We start from the raw sequence: 18,858 nt of genomic DNA on the forward strand, positions 1-18,858 counted from the left end.
AGCGCACATGCGCAATTTCAACAATCTCCTACTGCTGGTAAAAGGTAAAACCGCTTTAAAAGCGCTTGTGCATCCGCAGAACCGCCATCCACTATGTAGCATATTCATTTCTCGAAGAGAGAATGTTACAGATGGCGTACTCACGCACCCTTTATGTTTCTGGATAATAAGAAAGGCTTCAGCAATTTCTCTAGTGCGGTGGTCAGAATGAACAGACAACACACCAGTGTCACCAAAAAACGGCATGCATTTTCATGTGGAACAATGTTTCGCTAGGTTAGTTTCTTTCTTCTTTAAAAAATTATCGTGCTCCATGAGCCGCACATTAATACAGCGGCCAGTCTGGCATATGTAGGTGAGGCCACAGGACAGGGAGATTTGATACACTATGCCAGTCTTACAGGGAACTTATCTTGTTTCATGATTTATGTTGCAAGCATTTCTTCTGCGCCCCTCAAGCCTTCTTTGAACCGCCGCTTCGACTCTTTCTAGTCTGTTAGGAGCAAAAAACATAACTTTTACCCCATGCTTGCTCCCCACTCTGTTAATCCGGTGCGACAGCGCGTGGACATATGGCATAACCACTACCTTTCTTCTTCCTTCTTTCGATCCCTTCTCAAGCCCAGAGGTGTTTGTAGGCGATTTTAGCGCACGGAGGACTTTTCCTGCGCTCGAGACGAGAACTGAATCCGGGAAACCAGCTTCCCTACATCTGTTTGCCTGGGCTAAAAGACCAGACATCATTTTATAACGACAAGACTTCTTCATTGCCATGCCTGAGCATCCCGTAACGATACCACTTTTTACGAGCCTTGAATGAAAGGACCTATAATTCAAAAGGGGCTTTTCACTCCTAGGGGAATACTGCCAACAGACATGATTGGGTTCGAAAGACAATTTTAAATAAAAAAATTGCAAGACTGCTTCTTGAGGGACTTCATGTGTTAACCTGTCCAGACCCATTACGTGCAAAAAACAAGTACATTTATTTTTCGCAGCGCAAGGGACAAAGGACGAGGCGAGTTCACAGACACGGCGCTGAACTTACAACTGGTTTTATTGAGGGGATTTTCACTTCCTAAATGCAGTGGCAACCAATCTCGAAAGAAAAAACACACATACACAAAATGTCGAGAATGACAGTTCCTCAGCAAGGGCTACAGTGGCACAAGACCATCTGCGCACGTTTTTCTATTGTCATCAAGAAAACGCAGTTCTTTTGCAGACAGATCTATTCAGGCAACGCTTACGCATTCATCTTTGAATCTATCGATTTCATGCGCTTCAATGATTTCACACGTGATTTTTTTCTATTAGCTGACAGCACGCGGCACTCACTGAAAATTGGATAACACGGCGCTTTCTCGTTATTTCTTCTTTCTTCTGTGCAGTCTCTGCAATGAATGCCTGGGTGACGGGATGCGTTGCTCACGTTGTTATGTTCCCGCCGCCGGTGGTTGAGACAACGACCGGTCTGTCCCGCGTAGTGCTTTCCACATGATAGCGGAAACCTGTACACAGCACTGTCGCTACATGGTACAAAACCTTTGTGGTGCTTCTTATCACAGCCTACCTTCCTTGCTTTGCTGTTGTTTGCAATGTGGCAGAGTTTTGAGAGCTTGTCGGGTGCGGAAAAAACAACATTTACATTGGCTCGCGAACCCACCCTTTTCTTTGTATGTGAAATGCGGTGTATATAAGGAACAACCGCACGTTTTCTGTTTTTTTCCTTGTGCATTTCGGTGGCATCACTGCTGCCTCAATTTTTTATCTCTCTTAATAGCTTCTCAGAAACCGCAATCAGAAGCTCGGTAGGGTATCCTGCTGCCTTTAAACGCACCACCTTATTCTGATAGCTGTCATGCATCACATGATGGCATGATTTTTCTAGGGCTTTTCTAAAACACAACTTTACGATGCCTTCCGATGCTTCAGCAAAAGAAATTGCTGGGATACGTTGAAAAATGCATTGATTCCTTTGGTTCAGTAGCTTTCCAGAATTCTGCAGGCATCAGCAATAGCAACGTCTTGGAACTCCTTACTTTTTCACTTAACTCGACGTTTTCCAATTGGAATGAATGCGTTTACCTTCATAGAAATGGTGTTTTCATTGGTTCATGCATAGCTCTAATACTAAGTGACATTTATCTCGCGCACCATGACAGGCGCCTTGACAGTCAACTAGACAAAAGCGTGGCTCGTGTTTTTAGATTTGTCGAGGATTTTTTCAGTTCTGATGACTTGTGCAAATAAGGACGCAGATGCCTCGATCTTGAATGTGTTATCAATTTTTCACACCTGTCTTGACCCGCTTGTTTTGACACATGGAATGCCTTCTGAAGGAGAGTTACGTTTTTTAGATCTCACCATGTGCCTCAGCGATAGCCATATGTGCAGGCGATACGAGCCATGTAGCCAGAAGCCTCTCACGTCTTTCGCTTCTGCTCATTCTAAGCTTGTAAAGCGGGGCATCGCAAAGTTGTGTTTTAGAAATGCCCTAGAAAAAATGGCTGAGGCTTAGCTAAGGTTAAGCCTAGTCAGATGCGAAGCATATTGATGGCAAGGCTTGCATGGCTTTCCTTGGTTGAATACTTGGTCATTTTAATACAACCACTAGAAGCCTTCGTCGTGGGGGAAGACAACGGCATGGCTACAGCGGAACGCCGACTAACCCCGAGACGCGCTTTGGGTGAGCGCCTTGATTGCCACGGAAGCCGCGTCCGCCTGCCCGGTGGAGCGAGCGTTTCACCTACACCGAGTGTGAACGCGCGTTCGAAATGCGCGGGAATGCCGCTCGAGGACATTCCGGCGTCTGTGCGATGGCATCGTTCTCCCTCTCCCAGCGCGTGACGGCGATCTGTCGTGACGTCATTGTGTCACGTGGTGTGACGTCACCACACCACGTGGTCTGTACGGCGTGCAACCACAGCGACGGCGCGAGGTGGACCCCCGTCTTCCTCTGTCATGACGTCATGTGCACGTGGTATGTCACGTGGTGTGACGTCACTGTACCACGTGGTCTGCACGGCGTGCAACCACAGCGACGGCGCGAGATGGACCCCCGTCTTCCTCTGTCGTGATGTCATGTGTCACGTGGTATGTCATGTGGTGTGACGTCTATGTACCACGTGGTGCGCACGGCGCGTAACCACGGCGAAGGGCTGTAGTGTACCTCTAGTAATATGCTTCGCATAAAACAGATAAGCGGCCGAAGCCGCGCCTAGCAGAGGCAGGCGCACCCCCTTGTATACCGCCGCTCCAGCATCACGTGTTCACTACAGCGCACCTAGCGGCAGAAGCAGGAAACACATTGGTCGCGACGCCTCGCGCGACGGCGCGAGCTGGGGCCCCGTTTCTCCTATGTCGTTGCGTCACGCATCACGTGGTCCTCCTTGGTCGCGACGCCTCGCGCGACGGCGCGAGCTGGGCCCCCGTTTCTCATCTGCTGTGACGTCACGCACCACGTGGTCATCCTTGGTCGCGACGCCTCGCGCGACGGCGCGAGTTGGGCCCCCGTTTTTCATCTACTGTGACGTCACGCATCAGGTGGTATGACATGGAGGTCACGAAAGGTCAATGGTAACGGCACCGCCGCGCTCGAGGAGCTGGGTTGGGCTATTTTAGTATGCTTCGCATAAAATCATGCCATCGTGTGATGCAAGACAGCTATCAGAATCAGGTGGTGAACTTAAAGGCAGCAGGATACCCTTCCGACCTTCTATTTTGCTGTTTCTCAGAACCTACTAAAAGAGATCAAAAATTGAGGCCGCAGTGATGCCACCAAAAGGATGGGTTCACGTGCCAATGTAAATTTTGGTTTTTCCGCACCCGGCGAGCTCTAAAAACTCTGCCACATTGTAAACAACAGCAATGCAAGGAAAGTAGGCTGTGATAAGAAGCACCAGAAAGGTTGTGTACCATGTAGCGACAGTGCTGTGTACAGGTTTCCGCTGTCATGTAGCAAGTACTACACGTGCACTACGCGGAGGGAACATAACAACAACGTGAGCAACGCATCACGTCACCCAGGCGTTCATTTCAGAGACTGCACAGAAGAAAGAAAAAAGAACAAGAAAGCGCCGAGTTATCCAATTTTCAGTGAGTGCCGCGTGCTGTCACATAATAGAACAAAAATCACCCGTGAAATCAATGAAGCTCATGAAATCCATAGATTCAAAGATGAATGTGTAAGCTCTGTCTGCAAAAGAACTGCGTTTTCTTGATGACAATAGAAAAACGTGCGCAGATGGTCCTGTGCCACTGTAGCCCATGCTGAGGAACTGTCATACTCGACATTTTGTACATCTGTGTTTTTTCTTTTGAGATTGGTTACCACTGTACTTAAGAAGTGAAAATCGCCTCAATAAAACCCGTTCTAAGTTCAGCACCATGTCTGTGAACTCGTATCGTCCTTTGCTCTTTGAGCTGTGAAAAATAAATGTCACACCAACTTGCCCAAGCGTGGGCAGTATCAAGGACATTTGGCACAAATTCGGGATTCACAGACCCAGCTAGCAGTAGGAAATCGTCCACGTAACGGAAAATGCATACACAGCAACCAGCCAAATCGCTTTCAATTTTCATATCAACCCTTCTTAGATAAATGTTGCTTAGAACGGGTGATACCTTGGCGCCTATGCACACACCTGATTTTTGCTTACATGGTCGACCATCCCACTCAACAAACGTGTTAAAAAAAGTAGTAAGATAACAGTTCTGAAAAGGATCCGGTTGTGATTGCACACTCATTTTGGAACACGTATTCATCGTTGTCCTCCGTAATGCATTGCTTAACATACTGAGTAAGTTGAAAGTGTGGAAGAGAACAAAACAAATCAACCACATCCACGCTAACACCAGCGCAGAGTGCCGGGCTCCCATTTCCGAGGAATTCAGCAAGTGCCTCAGAATTAGGTACGGGAAATGGATCCTTCACGCGAAGTGACGACAAGTATTTGCAAAGATAGGCAGACACAGCCAACTGCCATGGATTGTGCTCAGAGATGATTGCCCGGAAAGGAACGTTAGGTTTGTGCGTCTTAGCACTAAAGAAAATTTCTAGCACCGAGCGTTCACTTTCCTTCACTTTCTTTGCTGTATTTGGGATGTGTACTGATGTTAGGCAATGGTATTGCCACGTGCCTAATGCGCCGCGCGGCCTCCGCGCTGAGTCAGAAGTGACGACGAAGCGGCGGTTGCCTCTCGAGGCGCGCTGGTTCTGTGATCTGGGACCTGGCTACCTAATTGAAAAGGCTTTCAGTTTTGCGTTCTCCTCGACGCCTACCTGCACGGTTCCTTAGGTCGTGTCGTCACAATATCATGCGAAAAAAATTTGCTGACATCATCCAAGGGTCACATGATAAGTGCCACAGGACAGTAATGACTTGTAAAAGCTGTTGACGTCATTCAAGGGTCACCGGATAAGTGCGACGTAGCAACAACGACTTGCAGAAAAAAGTTTCTGACAGTGAAACGCAAATGCTTTTGCATTTCTTCAATGCAGCTGACTGCGGCGCTCCTTAATTTTTATTTCATGGTGGCAAGGTTGCAGGGCACTCAGAGTTTGTGCTGGAGAGAAATGCTAGTTCTTCTGAGCTCTTATTCTAGCAGACCAGGGAGTGCAAGTATGGCTTCATGTCTCACGTATAAGGGAGTTATAAGGGTTAATTGGAGAGACATGGGAGAGGCTTTTGCCCTGCTGTGGGCGTAGCCAGGCTTATGATGATGATGATAAGGAAGTGGGTTGGACAGGGAGAGAACAGGGAGAGAACAGGGACATATGAACGCAGCTAGTTTGCCGGCAAGTATACCTAGAGCGAAAAGTTAGTTGCCGGTGACCTTGCTCTTTCGCTGAGACAATACGGCCGCTCCGTATGCATACGAGAGCGCTATGAAACAAGTTCCCAGCTGCGTATCTTGGTTGCATGTGTATAGCAACAGCATTGATGATGATCATATAATTTTATGAAACAAGGTATCTGTGGGCAAAGTGCGCCATGACCAAAGGTGTTTTTACTGCTCAAGGTGGGGTGAAACAGCCATTTCTCAAGCATTTAACCCTAATGAAGCCCTGAAACCTAGCTACGTTTATCAGACCCTGTTCCTTCTTCTCCAACTCACTTGTTTTAATATTGGAAAGGAAGTCATAGTCGCCTCAACTGGTCTGCTAGACAGAGAGTTCACAACAAGTAGCGCTTTCTCCCCAGCCCCAACTCTGAGTGTGGTGCGAGCTTGTCGCTGCTGAGTTCAACATAAAAAGGAAAGATGAGGTGCTGCGATATCGAGCATGATGATATGTATCAATAAACAAAGGAAACACTCTCTACATGATTCGACTGCGCACTTCCTTCTAGTGGCTGCGCCTGCTCGCAGCGGACAAGTTAAAGCGACATGAAGAAAACACCCTGAAAAACAAAATGCGCTCTTAAAAATGGACGGAATAGATCTCAAAACATAGGGACTCTCTTTCCTAAAGGTTTTGGCTAGAGTCGCTCAAAGCGTACTGCTTAAGCCATGCCGCTCTTTAGCCAAGGTGCCTATAAGGCGTTAAAAGCAAATCAACATCATCATCCATTGCCAGAGAGATTCGTACCCAGTTGGTGTTCGAGAGCAGCAACAGTGTGCTGCAACTATCAGGTGTGTTTTTTTTAATTGAGAGTTCGTGAGTATTAAAGAGCATGTGCTAAGAGAGGTATATATTTTTATGAGCACTTGCTAGAAGCCTACTAAATAAATGCGCCTGATATTTACTGCTTAATTTAGTATAGCCCTCATTTGGCGAAAATGCCGCTGTCTGTCGGCTCCAAGCTTTCACTAACAACTCAACAACCCACCTCCACCGCCAAGAAAGTACACCGCCACTCGCCAATCTCTCTTCACAAGACCTGTACCGATGGCCCTACGACTGACCTCCACCAAGGTAATGGTCCACCCACCACCCATCCGCACACAAGCCTCTACCCTCACCCTTTCATCACCGATTTCCACCCCTCCCCAGTCTCCAGAAGCTTTCCCCAGCGAGAAGCCCACGTGTGTTACATAAAAGTGTCTACGAAACCAAAATAAAAAAAACTAATGGAAAGGAGATAATTGTAAAAGCGATAATTAAAATTAAAGTATAAAATCAAGACACCTGACCCACATTTGTTGCATCAGATCGTATGATTCCCCGCCAACGTTTTTCTCAAGGTTGTTTTGTTCGATCTGGGACTTGTGCCTCAGATGAAGGGCAGACAAACCTAATGGCGAAGCGGGAAAAAAATTTCATGTAATGTCTCACATTTTTCGTTACAGGGGCGGGGCGTACACAACACTGTACGCATGTTTTGTGCGCCCTTTTTTGTGATTCGTAACTGCGAAGAAAAAAGGCACCATCAGTGTGACGCCGCTAGAAGGCGAAATAATATTTCGGCACTGAAGACATGCCTCCACATTTTACTTTCGGCGTTTCTTGCTTGCGCGTCTTTTATTTGAGTGGACCGGCTCTTTTATAGCTGTTAACGGCGTACTGAAAAACTGGCACGCGCGGGTCACCCTTAATAGGACGCTATTGAGAGCTGAGCCAGCTATAAACGGTGTAAGGAGAGAAAGCAGAAAACTCACTCTTGTCACTGATCCCATATAGGAGCAAACGCAGCTGTAAACCGTCATCACAGAGCCGAGGAAAAGTGCTGCAAAGAAGAACGGAATGCATGTCACGAAAAAGTTCCTACACTGAGGCCAGACATACAGCAAAGTCAGTGCGATTTGCACAAGTCGTTCTGCCGCTTGCATTTGTGATTTATACTTGCACACCGTGGGCAAACCAAAAATATAGGCGAAGTACATACGATCCCGCTAATATCAAGTGCCTCTTTATATATTTACAAAGCTAGATTTAGTAGGGTATGGTAAACAGAATGGCATTAAAGTTTTAACAGATATTTCCGTCTTATGTCAGGCGTGCATAAGTGGACGCGTTTCTAAACCACTTTAGAAAGACATCTATTAGCGTACCTCCTATGGCCTTCAGAAATGTTGACAGAATAATGCTGAGGCGCAATTCCCTCGGGTGCTATTTTACTATTAACGGCCAATGGAACCTTCACTCTCTAGTTCGAGTGAATATTAAATTCTTGTAACTTATGTCACAGCGCGAATAACATTAAGAAACGGACGGCGGCAGAGAAAGTGAGAATAGCGTTTTTTTTTCACTCTGTCTTCGTCGTCATCTCCTCCTAAATGTTATTCGCGCTGTCGCATTCGTTACAGTAAACCAAATAGCCCCGCTAGCAACTACTCCAATTGTTGCGCTCGTCATGTACGTATGCCTTACGGAACATCGGATTTGTGCGGTTCCAGTACGACAATCTATGATCCCCTAAAGCCAGCACCATGACCTATGGGAGGGCTGTGCTTTATGAGCAGATGATTAATTGCGCGACATATAATGAACTGCGCTTGCCCATCGACTAATACTCCGTCGTTCAGTCCCCGCAGAGTGCCTCGCGCTTATCATGGCCAATTTAAATAAAGGCCTTCACGCCCCTTTCCTCAAGCAGAAAATAATCGGCTAGTACATTGAGGGCAGTTACAGAGCTTGTGCTAGCCTGTGCTCTGTGCTGGCTCTGTACTGGCATTCCAATACGATCACACGCGTCGCGTAGGTCTTATCCAGAGCAACCAGAACACGCCGACGCGTGCTGAATACCGATGTCCTTGTCTTCTAGGGAGCGGCAGTTGGAATGGCGGAACCGTTCTGCGGCAGGGTGTCATTGCATGCATGAAGGTCATTGCATGCATTCTCTGTGCAGACCACTTGTGTGCATCCTGATATTTTGGTCGCTTTGCTTTTGTAAGTGCGTCTACATCGTTTAATATGGTACTTGGTCAGTGGAACACAACCTTTTTGCTTTTGTTTCCTTCTGTGCTTTCTTGCTTTTTCTCCCCATCAGCGCAGTGTTACTTTTGATCGTCACGCCGTTGTCTGAAGCATGTGTGCAATAATTGTTCCGAGGCCTCGTCAGGCGTTTGAATATGCCTTTTGCCTCGGCTATCCAGACAGGAAAATTAAATATGTCGAAGCATATACACTGTACCGGTTTCTGTCAAAAATAATTGATTGATGAAGTACACTCTCTTTCTTGACCAAATGTCTAGGGGAATCCCCCAAGGTGGAGTAGATTTCTAATAAGGGAGTAATTACTCATTGACGTCCACCCGAGAGCAGCCATACGGCTACAAAGGAAAGCTATACAGCTTTCTCAGAAACTTCGTAGTTAAAGAAAAATTCGTCCTGGTCCGGGGTTCGAACTCGGGACCACCGCTACACCGGAGCAGTCGCTCTACCAATTGAGCTAACCGGGATGGTAAGCTTATGGTAGGGCGACAGCGAATTGATCAATAACTCGAAGTGGGAACAGTGTTGACCAAATGTTGAGGGGAATCCCCCAAGGTGTAGTAGATTTCTAATAAGGGAGTAATTACTCATTGACGTCCACCCGAGCGCAGCCATACGGCTACAAAGGAAAGCTATACAGCTTTCTCAGAAACTTCGTAGTTAAAGAAAAATTCGTCCTGGTCCTGGGTTCGAACTCGGGACCACCGCTACACCGGACCAGTCGCTCTACCAATTGAGCTAACCGGGACGGCAAGCTTATGGTAGGGCGAGAGCGAATTGATCAATAACTCGAAGTGGGAACAGTGTTGACCAAATGTTTAGGGGAATCCCCCAAGGTGGAGTAGATTTCTAATAAGGGAGTAATTACTCAGGGGCCGTATGGCTGCGCTCGGGTGGACGTCAATGAGTAATTACTCTCTTTCTTGTACGCAGATGCTGAGTCACTGAACCGAGAAGACCATTTTCTACAAAGGCAAAACATGCGTCGGCAGCCACTGAGGTTGGGCAATATCTGTCTCGTCCCGCAAAATGCCGCGCTGTAAAAGGTTCATATGCTAGTCCTGCGGGCTAAAGTTTTTTGCAGCTTTTCTGTGATCAAGTTCACCAGCTGCACCGTCATTTTATAGAAGGTTTTCATTCCGACATACTTTTATTGCGAAAGCATTACATGCCCCACTCAGCACAAAAGCCTGCGTCCGTCGCTGCCTATGGAACGTTTTACTCAGTGACGTCACCATGCTCACGCATCACGCCAGCAGCAGAACCATAAAGAATAACTGCGCAAACGCATTATGACAACAAAGAATAACTGCGCAAAAAGGGCGGGACAAGGGAGAAGAAGAGCCACACGGGACAAACGCATGTAATAAACCAGTTGTTAGTCTACGCTTGTCCCGTGTGGTTCTTCTCTCTTGTCCCGTCCTTTTTGCGCGGTTATCCTTTGTTCTCATAATGTCCTTTACACTGTATGTTAATGAGTAGGTGTATCATAAGAAACGAAGGCATCTATAATAAACCTCGAAGTAAAGCTAAGTGCCCTCCGTAATTTTTTTTCTTGAATGTTAGAACTTTAATTAATAGAGAAGTGAGACAGCGAGCGAAGCCTGAGTCGAGAAGCGCAATTCGTGCGCTTTTCGATATCTGACATAAGGTTTAAGTTTAGGTTTATGGGGTTTAACGTCCCAAAGCGACTGAGGCTATGAGAGACGCCGTAGTGAAGGGCTCCGGAATAATTTCGACCACCTGGGGTTCTTTAACGTGCACTGACATCGCACAGCACACGGGCCTCTAGAATTTCTCCTCCAAAGAAATTCCAGCCGCCGCGGCCGGGATCGAGCCCGCGTCTTCCGGGTCAGCAGCCGAGCACCATAGCCACTGAGCCACCGCGGCGGCCTTATATCTGACATAAGAGCAGCGCGGAAGTTCGCAACTTTCACAGCATGCCTATAGCTGTAAGCTAGGCTGGTACGGGCCTCGGTTTTAGCTTTAAGCGAACCTTGTTTTAGAGCAATGTTTTTATTACACTGTGCGCTCGAATGCGCATGAACTGCGCTCGGGCTTCTGGGGTGAGCGAAAAGTAAGCATGTGGAACAACCCGAAGATGAGGGAGAAAAAAATTAGGGGGGCACTTAGACGGTCTAAAGTGTATTTATTCTGGCAGGGTTCATACCAAAATAGGCCGTTACTGTGCCTGGGCGCACTAACCTAACTCTCGCTTGAATCCTCAATATCTGCGTGGATAATGCTTGAGAATGCAAACGAGGACCTCTGTCAAAGAAAGTTGCATACATTTGTTTGTGTTTTCAATTTTCGCGTCAAACAACTTCCTAAACGAACAAAGTTTTGCTTCGAACAGGACAGAGTGAATTCGAGTTTTGGTATTTCAGCGCTTGAATTTTTTTTCGCGCTGCTTCGAACGAAAGTGATTTACTGCGGCAGTCCAGGCTGCTGCGCGTTACGCATGGCAATTACACGAGGGAAGACAATGTCCTCTTACAAGGTATTATTGCATATGCTGACTCAAGATGACAATCACTTAAACAATACTCTAGGGAGTCATGCAGCCCTGTAGGGGCGCGTGAAGCAGCAGTTAAAACTCTTTTTTTATTGCTGTTACTCAACCCAAACATTAACCCTACATCAAAATTCTACTGGTCACAACCGTGTTACAGTGCGCAACTAGGGCATCGTAATCTCCTAGGTATTTACAAACAATCAATAAGGGACTACCACCATTCGGGTCCTGTTAGCCTGCGAGGTATCCGAGGTATATAGTAACTCCGAAATGATCGCTAAGCTTTCCTGCACAAAAAAAGTATTAAACTGAGATGAGTAGGCGCCTACGCACTGCCGATTGCAAGGGCATACGCACATTTGAAAGAAGGGTATATTATGGCAGCATTACACCGCCATCTCTTTATATAAACCCTAGGCCGCACGTCTATAGGCGTATGTCGTACCACTTCGTCTTCGCGGAATTAAATTTCGAATATTATTGCGCAAAAGACGCCGGTCGAAAAACAACACTCCGAGGATGATCACTGCTGTGCCGTGAGCTCGCTCGCGCATGCCATTTCCCCGTGTGCACCATAATCTAAGCGATCGCAGCAGAAAAAGTTTCGATAAAGCAGTGCAACATGGGTCGGGGCAGTTGTTTGGGTATACCTACAGTTTCTTTAATTCATGCCGTGATCCTATTGAAGCTGAATCAAAGGAAGAAGATGCAAACAATTCATTCGGATACGCGATCCACTGCGCTCCAAAGAGCGAGCGTTGAGAAACAACACTCTGAGGATATTCTCGGCCGCGCAGTACTCCTCCACCGCATGCACCGAAATCATATCGATCGCAGTACAAAAAGTTTCTGATAAAGGAGTGCAACGCTGCTCAGTGCAGTTATTTGAGTAAATAATTTCTCAATCTCCCTTCTCATCATCTCATTTCCAGCGAAGCCTAGGCAGAAAACACACGCGTGGTCTACTGCGCGCCAAAGGGCTAGCTAGCTTCCCCCCTCCTAGGTGCCGCCACCATCGGCGCCCAGAAAGAGCCTGGACAAGGAGCGTTGTTAAAAGAGGAAGAGGGTGGAGATGTCGTTACATTTAGTCTATTGAGGGGATTTAGGTCGGCTGGAATGTCAGCGCCGCGCCACAGTGGCGCCGCCAAAGCGCATGCGCAGTAGGGAGCGGCGCGGGCACCTCCAACCACGTGGCGCGCTATAGTGTGACAGTTTTCGCGGGCGGACAACGATGGGCCATTAAAGGCTTTCGCCTTAAAACAGTGGAACAATTTCTCTCTAATATGTCGCCCCGTAGGCCTAGCGCCACCCCCTTCGGATTATTTTGAGCATTCAGCCAACACCATACGTACAAACTCTGGCAAGTCAAGCTCTCCTGACGTGCAGGAACGAGGAGGCATGTATATTCTATTCGCGCCCGAACATCGCGACCAACAGGTTGCTTTGCGGGCATGCTTGTTAATCCGATAAAATTTGATCCTCTTTCGTGGTTTCCGGCGTAGAAACTATGCGCTTTAGTGTGCTCGAGTAGAAACTAGCGCTTAAACTAGTTTATGTAGGAGCTGGTATATATAAGCATCGTTAATTTCTCGATCTAAGCTCTGTGAAGAAGGAGGTCATCACAAGCTGCGGTTATCAGCTGATTAGCTGTCTATCAAACATAACACGCTCAACAACGCCTGATATAAAGGTTATGATTGTGCCATCCTGAGGCAGCACTTTGTATTGTTCTTCTATCCGTCCGTGTACATTTTTGGTGCGCTCTAGTGAGGCAAAGTATGTGGAGCCTACTAGACAAGTAAATTGCCGCAACCAAGCTTGCAAGGCGAGAGCTGGAGCTGGTAATGAAAGCGTACAGCCGGAGATACAACCTAGTCAATGCTGTGTTCAAAACGAGTTCAGTATAGAGTCATGATCTGCATTCTCTTTTCTGTAGACAGGAAAACATCCAACTAATTTTCTCCCACAGTACCGAAACCCAAAGCTGAAAGACTTGCCAGCGAAATTTGTTGCCGTCCTTGTGCTCATCGATGCGGCGTGGAAGGCTGAACCACTCCCTCTTTTTTTACTGATAGGTTTGAAATGAAATAGGCAGTAGCCGGTAGTCGTTGTATATTATTAGCACTCATGCAAAAATAAATCCAAATCAAGGGTAACCAGTTTTTATTTTTTTGCCTTACAACGGCTTCTTAGCTATGAATTTAAAGGGAAAAATCACGAGTGTACAAACCAAGTCCTCGCGTTGACCACCGGACGTTACAGTTCCAGCTTTTGAAGTGCTGAGAGAGCACGTCGACGTAAAGCACAGCAGCCTGCGAGTTGATGATTGACGATATGGTGCTAGAAAAGAAAACAGAGGATTTAGTCGGTTGCATGTGGGTTGTCATGTTGCGCTACAGGTGCGATTCAATAAGCTCGTTTCGTGACGAACAGAGCGTACTAGGGGACAAAAGGAAGATACACAAAGACGGGCGCTGACTGTCGAAGCGCTCACAAGTTAGGAGCTCCTTTTTGGCAATATCAGCAAAGGAATTAAGGTTTTTACCTGCAGACAATTCACGAAGCTGTTGTCATCGGCATAAGAACGACTGTTTCTGTGTATTAGCAAGTGAGATTTGTCGTCGTGTTTTTCGTGCTTTTGTTTGGGATCTCGCTTTCTTATTGCCTCGCTCCAGGGAATAAACATTTAGTTGAAAGCCAGAACCCGTCTTGGCTTCTCTTCCCTGTGACACTGTTTTAGTACGCACTGTTCATCTCAAAAGGGCATACCAACTCTTCCAAGCATATGTTTTAGCGTGAGTGAGCTCACTGAGTACTCAGTCATACATGGAATATACTAACATTTTAACCTATGCCAAAATGAAAGAGCATACAAACCTGACACAAAAATTCTTCAAGTAAGAATACTAGCAGTTAACATCTTGTTCACTGCTGGTATGCTGCTGGTACACCAACAATTGGTCAGAAATCTTTACTTTTAGAAGATTTTGAGGCTATGAGGCCGGTAGTGAGACGCCTTTGGTACAAATATATGAACACTTTGAATTCTAAAATATTCACCTATGAGCTTATAAAGGGAACCAGCGAAAATAGACGCAAGAGAAGAACAAAGAAGGCACACACCACAACGCTGGACTTACAACTGATTTATTGCGACGAAGAATTGCTCAATTTTAAAGAATTTTGTGCCTGCGCACACACCCTACAGACAATACACTTCGCGCACCACATGGTGACATGGCTACTATAATGATATAAACTTGCACTCTTTTTCGGTTATAATCACAGAAGGCTCACTGACGCATTTCTGCTTATTCTTTCTGATCAGGAATGCCTCCAATAGCTCACGCTCACGTTTAGATTTCCCCCGCCCGATAATGCTGGTAGTATGAAAACTGGGAGAACATTTGCAGTCGTTTACATGCAAGGCTAGGTTGCTGCCTGTGCCAGTGCCCAAAGTTGTGCGATATTGCCTCAGGCGCTCATTCAAGCATGCTCCGGTTTGGCCTATGTAGATTTTCCCGCATGACAATGGGATTGAATACACCACGCCCACTGCGCATGTGGTGAACATAGTCTGGTGTTTGGTCTTGCAAACACAAGTTCTGCGCAGGTCTGCAGAGGTTTGGGCGCACAAACCGGACAGTTTGCAAGGAGCAGAAAATGCCATAGTGACATCAAACTTCTGAGCCACTTTTTTCAGACCATGGAAAGACCATGGAAAGACCATGGAGTCTTGTGGAAGTAAGGCATGACTTCCAGCTTTCTTGTTTTCACTTCTACTGGCCTGGCAGCCTTTGAAGATAACTTCAGTTTTTTCCCCAAGGATTTCGCCACCGCCAGCAAAACCGAGGGAGGAAACCCAGAACATTGTTAGCGTTCAACCTGCTCCGCCAGACTTTGCTGCATCACATCTGGGCAACTCTTCTTTAAGGCATTCAAAAAACACAAGTTTGCAATACTGCGCTTCATTAACTTAGAATGGGCCGAATCATACGGTAACAGTGCCTTCTTAGACCTGGGCGCATATTTCCAGCACACATGTTGATTGGGTAAAAAAGTCAGTTCTAAATCCAGGAACCTAATGGTACTGTCAGAAGGAATCTCATGCGTAATCAACACGAGTGCTGGAAATATGCGCCCAGGTCTAAGAAGGCACTGTTGCCGTATGATTCGGCTCATTCTAAGTTAGTGAAGCGCAGCATTGCAAACTTGTGTTTTTTGAATGCCTTAAAGAAGAGTTGCCCTCATGTGATGCAGCAAAGTCTGGCGGAGCAGGTTGAACGGCTAGAATGTTCTGGGTTTCCTCCCTCGGTTTTGCTGGCGGTTGCGGAATCTTTGGGGAAAAAACTGAAGTTATCTTCAAAGGCTGCCAGGCCAGTAGAAGTGAAAACAAGAAAGTTGGAAGTCATGCCTTACTTCCACAAGACTTCACATGGTCTAAAAAAAGTGGCTCAGAAGTTTGATGTCACTATGGCATTTTCTGCCCCTTGCAAGCTGTCCGGTTTGTGCGCCCAAACCTCTGCACACCTGCGCAGAACTGGTGTTTGCAAGACTAAACACCAGACTATGTTCACCACATGCGCAGTGGGCGTGGTGTATTCAATCCCATTGTCATGCGGGAAAATCTACATAGGCCAAACCGGAGCATGCTTGAATGAGCGCCTGAGGCAACATCGCACAACTATGGGCACTGGCACAGGCAGCAATTTAGCCTTGCATGTAAACGACTGCAAATGTTCTCCTAGTTTTCACACTACCAGCATTATCGGGGGGGGGGGGGGGGAATCTAAACTTGAGCGTGAGCTATTGGAGGCATTCCTGATCAGAAAGAATAAGCAGAAATGCGTCAGTGAGCCGTCTGTGATTATCACCGAAAAAGAGTGCAAGTTTTTATCATTATAGTAGCCATGTCACCATGTGGTGCGCGAAGTGTATTGTCTGTAGGGTGTGTGCGCAGGCACGAAATTCTTTAAAATTGAGCAATTCTTCATCGCAATAAATCAGTTTCAAGTCCAGCGTTGTGGTGTTGTGTGCCTTCTTAGTTCTTGTCTTGCGTCTATTTTCGCTGGTTCCCTTTATATGCAGTATGAACCAACTAGCCCAGCAGTTTGCACTCCTGAACACCTATGAGCTGTATGGGGCTTTGTATCGGCCCCGAAAAACCTGTGCTTGTAAAACACTTGTAATATTCCCGGAGGCATGAAGATCTCCAAAATCCATTATTGCTCTCAGGCGCAGCATTTGTTCTCTTGTCAAAGCGGACACTGCGCTCCGCTTATTCTACAAGTGGCGCCTCCTGGTGAGTGGTGAAAATTCATCTGCTACGGGTTTAAAACACGCGCACGTGAGAAGCGCACGCGCGATCTGATTTGAGCCAGCTCCGCTTGCGAAGCGGCAAGTGTGTGCTTGACAGCTGCCGCCACCTGTCGCGTGTGCCTCTCACTGACATAAACTGCGCATGCGAAGTTGGAGCTGCTGGTTTTTTTTTTTTTCAACTAATCGAGATGGAGGAGAAGAGGCGCGTGCGCAGAGCAGCCGTGTAAAAAATGAGGATCATCTTGCACATGTTCTGCCCTTTGAACCGCTCTGTAAGAGGTGGGCACAGCTCTATCGTCCTCAAGAAGGTCATGCTAAAAAAAAAAGAAAAAAAAACAAGAGCCTGGCGCAATTTTCAGACGTCCGTTCCTCTTCAGCCCTGACCGCATTTCTTTTATTGTCTCCAATAAGAAAAACGGGTGCATATTCACTCTTCTTCTATACGAACAACCATGGTGCATTGAAGTGGCATGTGCTCCATTAGGAAAGACACATGAGTTTGATTTGATCCAACTTTATTGAATTCCACAGACCAGGTTACTGAAGGCCATCGGGAAGGGGGGGGGGGGGCTGTAATGCTCAAGACAAATCACCTGCCCTAACCAGTCAAGGCAACTTCGCTGGTTAGTATGCAACGCTATTGGTTTCTGGCGCCATGCCTTTTGCATGCAGCTTGGCGCTTCAGTTGTAACCATATCATTACAAGGAACGACGGCAGCTCAACATGTAAAAGTTTTCCCTGCCGTCGTTCTTTGTAAGTCATCAACCAACTAGCCGGAATTTCCACTCTGCATTAAAGATAAGATCGACACGGATATTGCCGTGGCTAGGGTGAAAAAAACTATGGCGCCACTTTGGCAGCCTAAAGTGCGCTAGCTGAAAGCCTTTCCCGCGCTACTTCGACTGCCAATGACTGCCTATGTTTGTTACGGCTGCACCGCTTGGGAGCCATCCTCCTCCACTACAGCTGCTGCACACCGACTGACGACGGAGCAGCGCTCGACGCCGCCGCACCGACGGCTCGACCTGTCGACGAAGATGACGTCACCTTTTCGCAGCTGCGCTCGTCGAAGAGTTTCCCCAGGCGTTCGATGCAACGCCGGATGGACGGACGGGAGAATGAGCGATTAAAGGCTTTGCCCTTAGGCTGTGGCTAGAGTTCCGTCCAGACGGAACTACAATTTACGCTAGAGTTCCGTCCAGACGGAACTACAATTTGCGCTAGAGTTCCGTCCAGACGGAACTACAATTTGCGCTAGAGTTCCGTCCAGACGGAACTGCATATCCTGATGGGGTTCCGTCCAGACGGAACTGTATCTGACACCATAGAGTTCCGTCCAATATTATCTGCCACAAGAGTTATGTCCAGACGGAATTAAATTTGGTGTTAGGGATTTGGAACCCAGTTTTTTGCAGACTTTTGCATGTCTGTTTAAAAAAGTGGCCATCCTGCTCCGCCTAATGTGTGAGAGGATATTCTGCTGCATCATTTTATTTTCCAAGCAGTCAGTGAGAAACGGCAATAGAACGAGTTTTGGCTTGGGTTTGTTGGTCCGTTTGCATAATGCGTGCTGACTGTTTGTGTACGTCCTAGTCTTTTTCGCGTTGCGTCATCTTGCAGCACAAACAGCGATAAGGCTTCACATCCGTTCGCCAAGAGTTTCTGTCCTCTTTTTCTAACAGTGTCATTTTCCCGATTCTGCATGCATGCACGGAAGTTATACTTCGAGGGTGCAACAAAACGTAGTACGCGCACAGATAATTTGGTGCCGTAAACATGCGTAGAGAGGACATCTGGATACAGCTTTGTCAACTTGTTATTCCAAAGGCAAAGAAATGCTTTATATGGGTAGAAATTACCCGTTTTGGGTGGAAAACAGCCCGAACGGATGAAGGACAGAGTCCAGGAAACACAGACGAGCGCTCGTCTGCGTGTTTCCTCGGTCTTGTTCGTCCGTTCGCGCTGTTTTCTACCCAAAGTGAACACATACCAACCGACCCAACTATTCATTCCACTATAGAGAAATCACCCAAGTAGAATTCATTATGATCCTTTTGCTCAAATTGTGCAATTGGTGCAGCCATGAACAGCACGTTCAATTATGTGCTGAAGGCAGAAGTGCATTAAAAGGAAATTCATTTTGCG

The 18,858-nt window shown here is 46.9% G+C and overlaps 1 protein-coding gene across 1 annotated transcript in view; it reads right to left on the bottom strand.

Moving 5' to 3' along the window:
• The window catches only part of LOC149325026 (sodium-coupled monocarboxylate transporter 2-like), a 157,749-nt gene that overhangs the window by 38,573 nt on the left and 100,318 nt on the right, over nucleotides 1–18,858 (bottom strand). Inside the window, exons 9-10 of the mRNA XM_089564168.1 lie at nucleotides 13,624–13,733; nucleotides 7,603–7,670 (exon numbers count right to left, since the gene is read on the bottom strand). Coding sequence (XP_089420294.1) covers nucleotides 7,603–7,670; nucleotides 13,624–13,733 — 178 coding nt within the window. The remainder of the gene's footprint in view (nucleotides 1–7,602; nucleotides 7,671–13,623; nucleotides 13,734–18,858) is intronic.

This window comes from Amblyomma mixtum, chromosome 10 (assembly GCF_055824585.1).
Source record: "Amblyomma mixtum isolate Tamu chromosome 10, ASM5582458v1, whole genome shotgun sequence".
Classification (NCBI taxonomy): Eukaryota; Metazoa; Arthropoda; class Arachnida; order Ixodida; family Ixodidae; genus Amblyomma; species Amblyomma mixtum.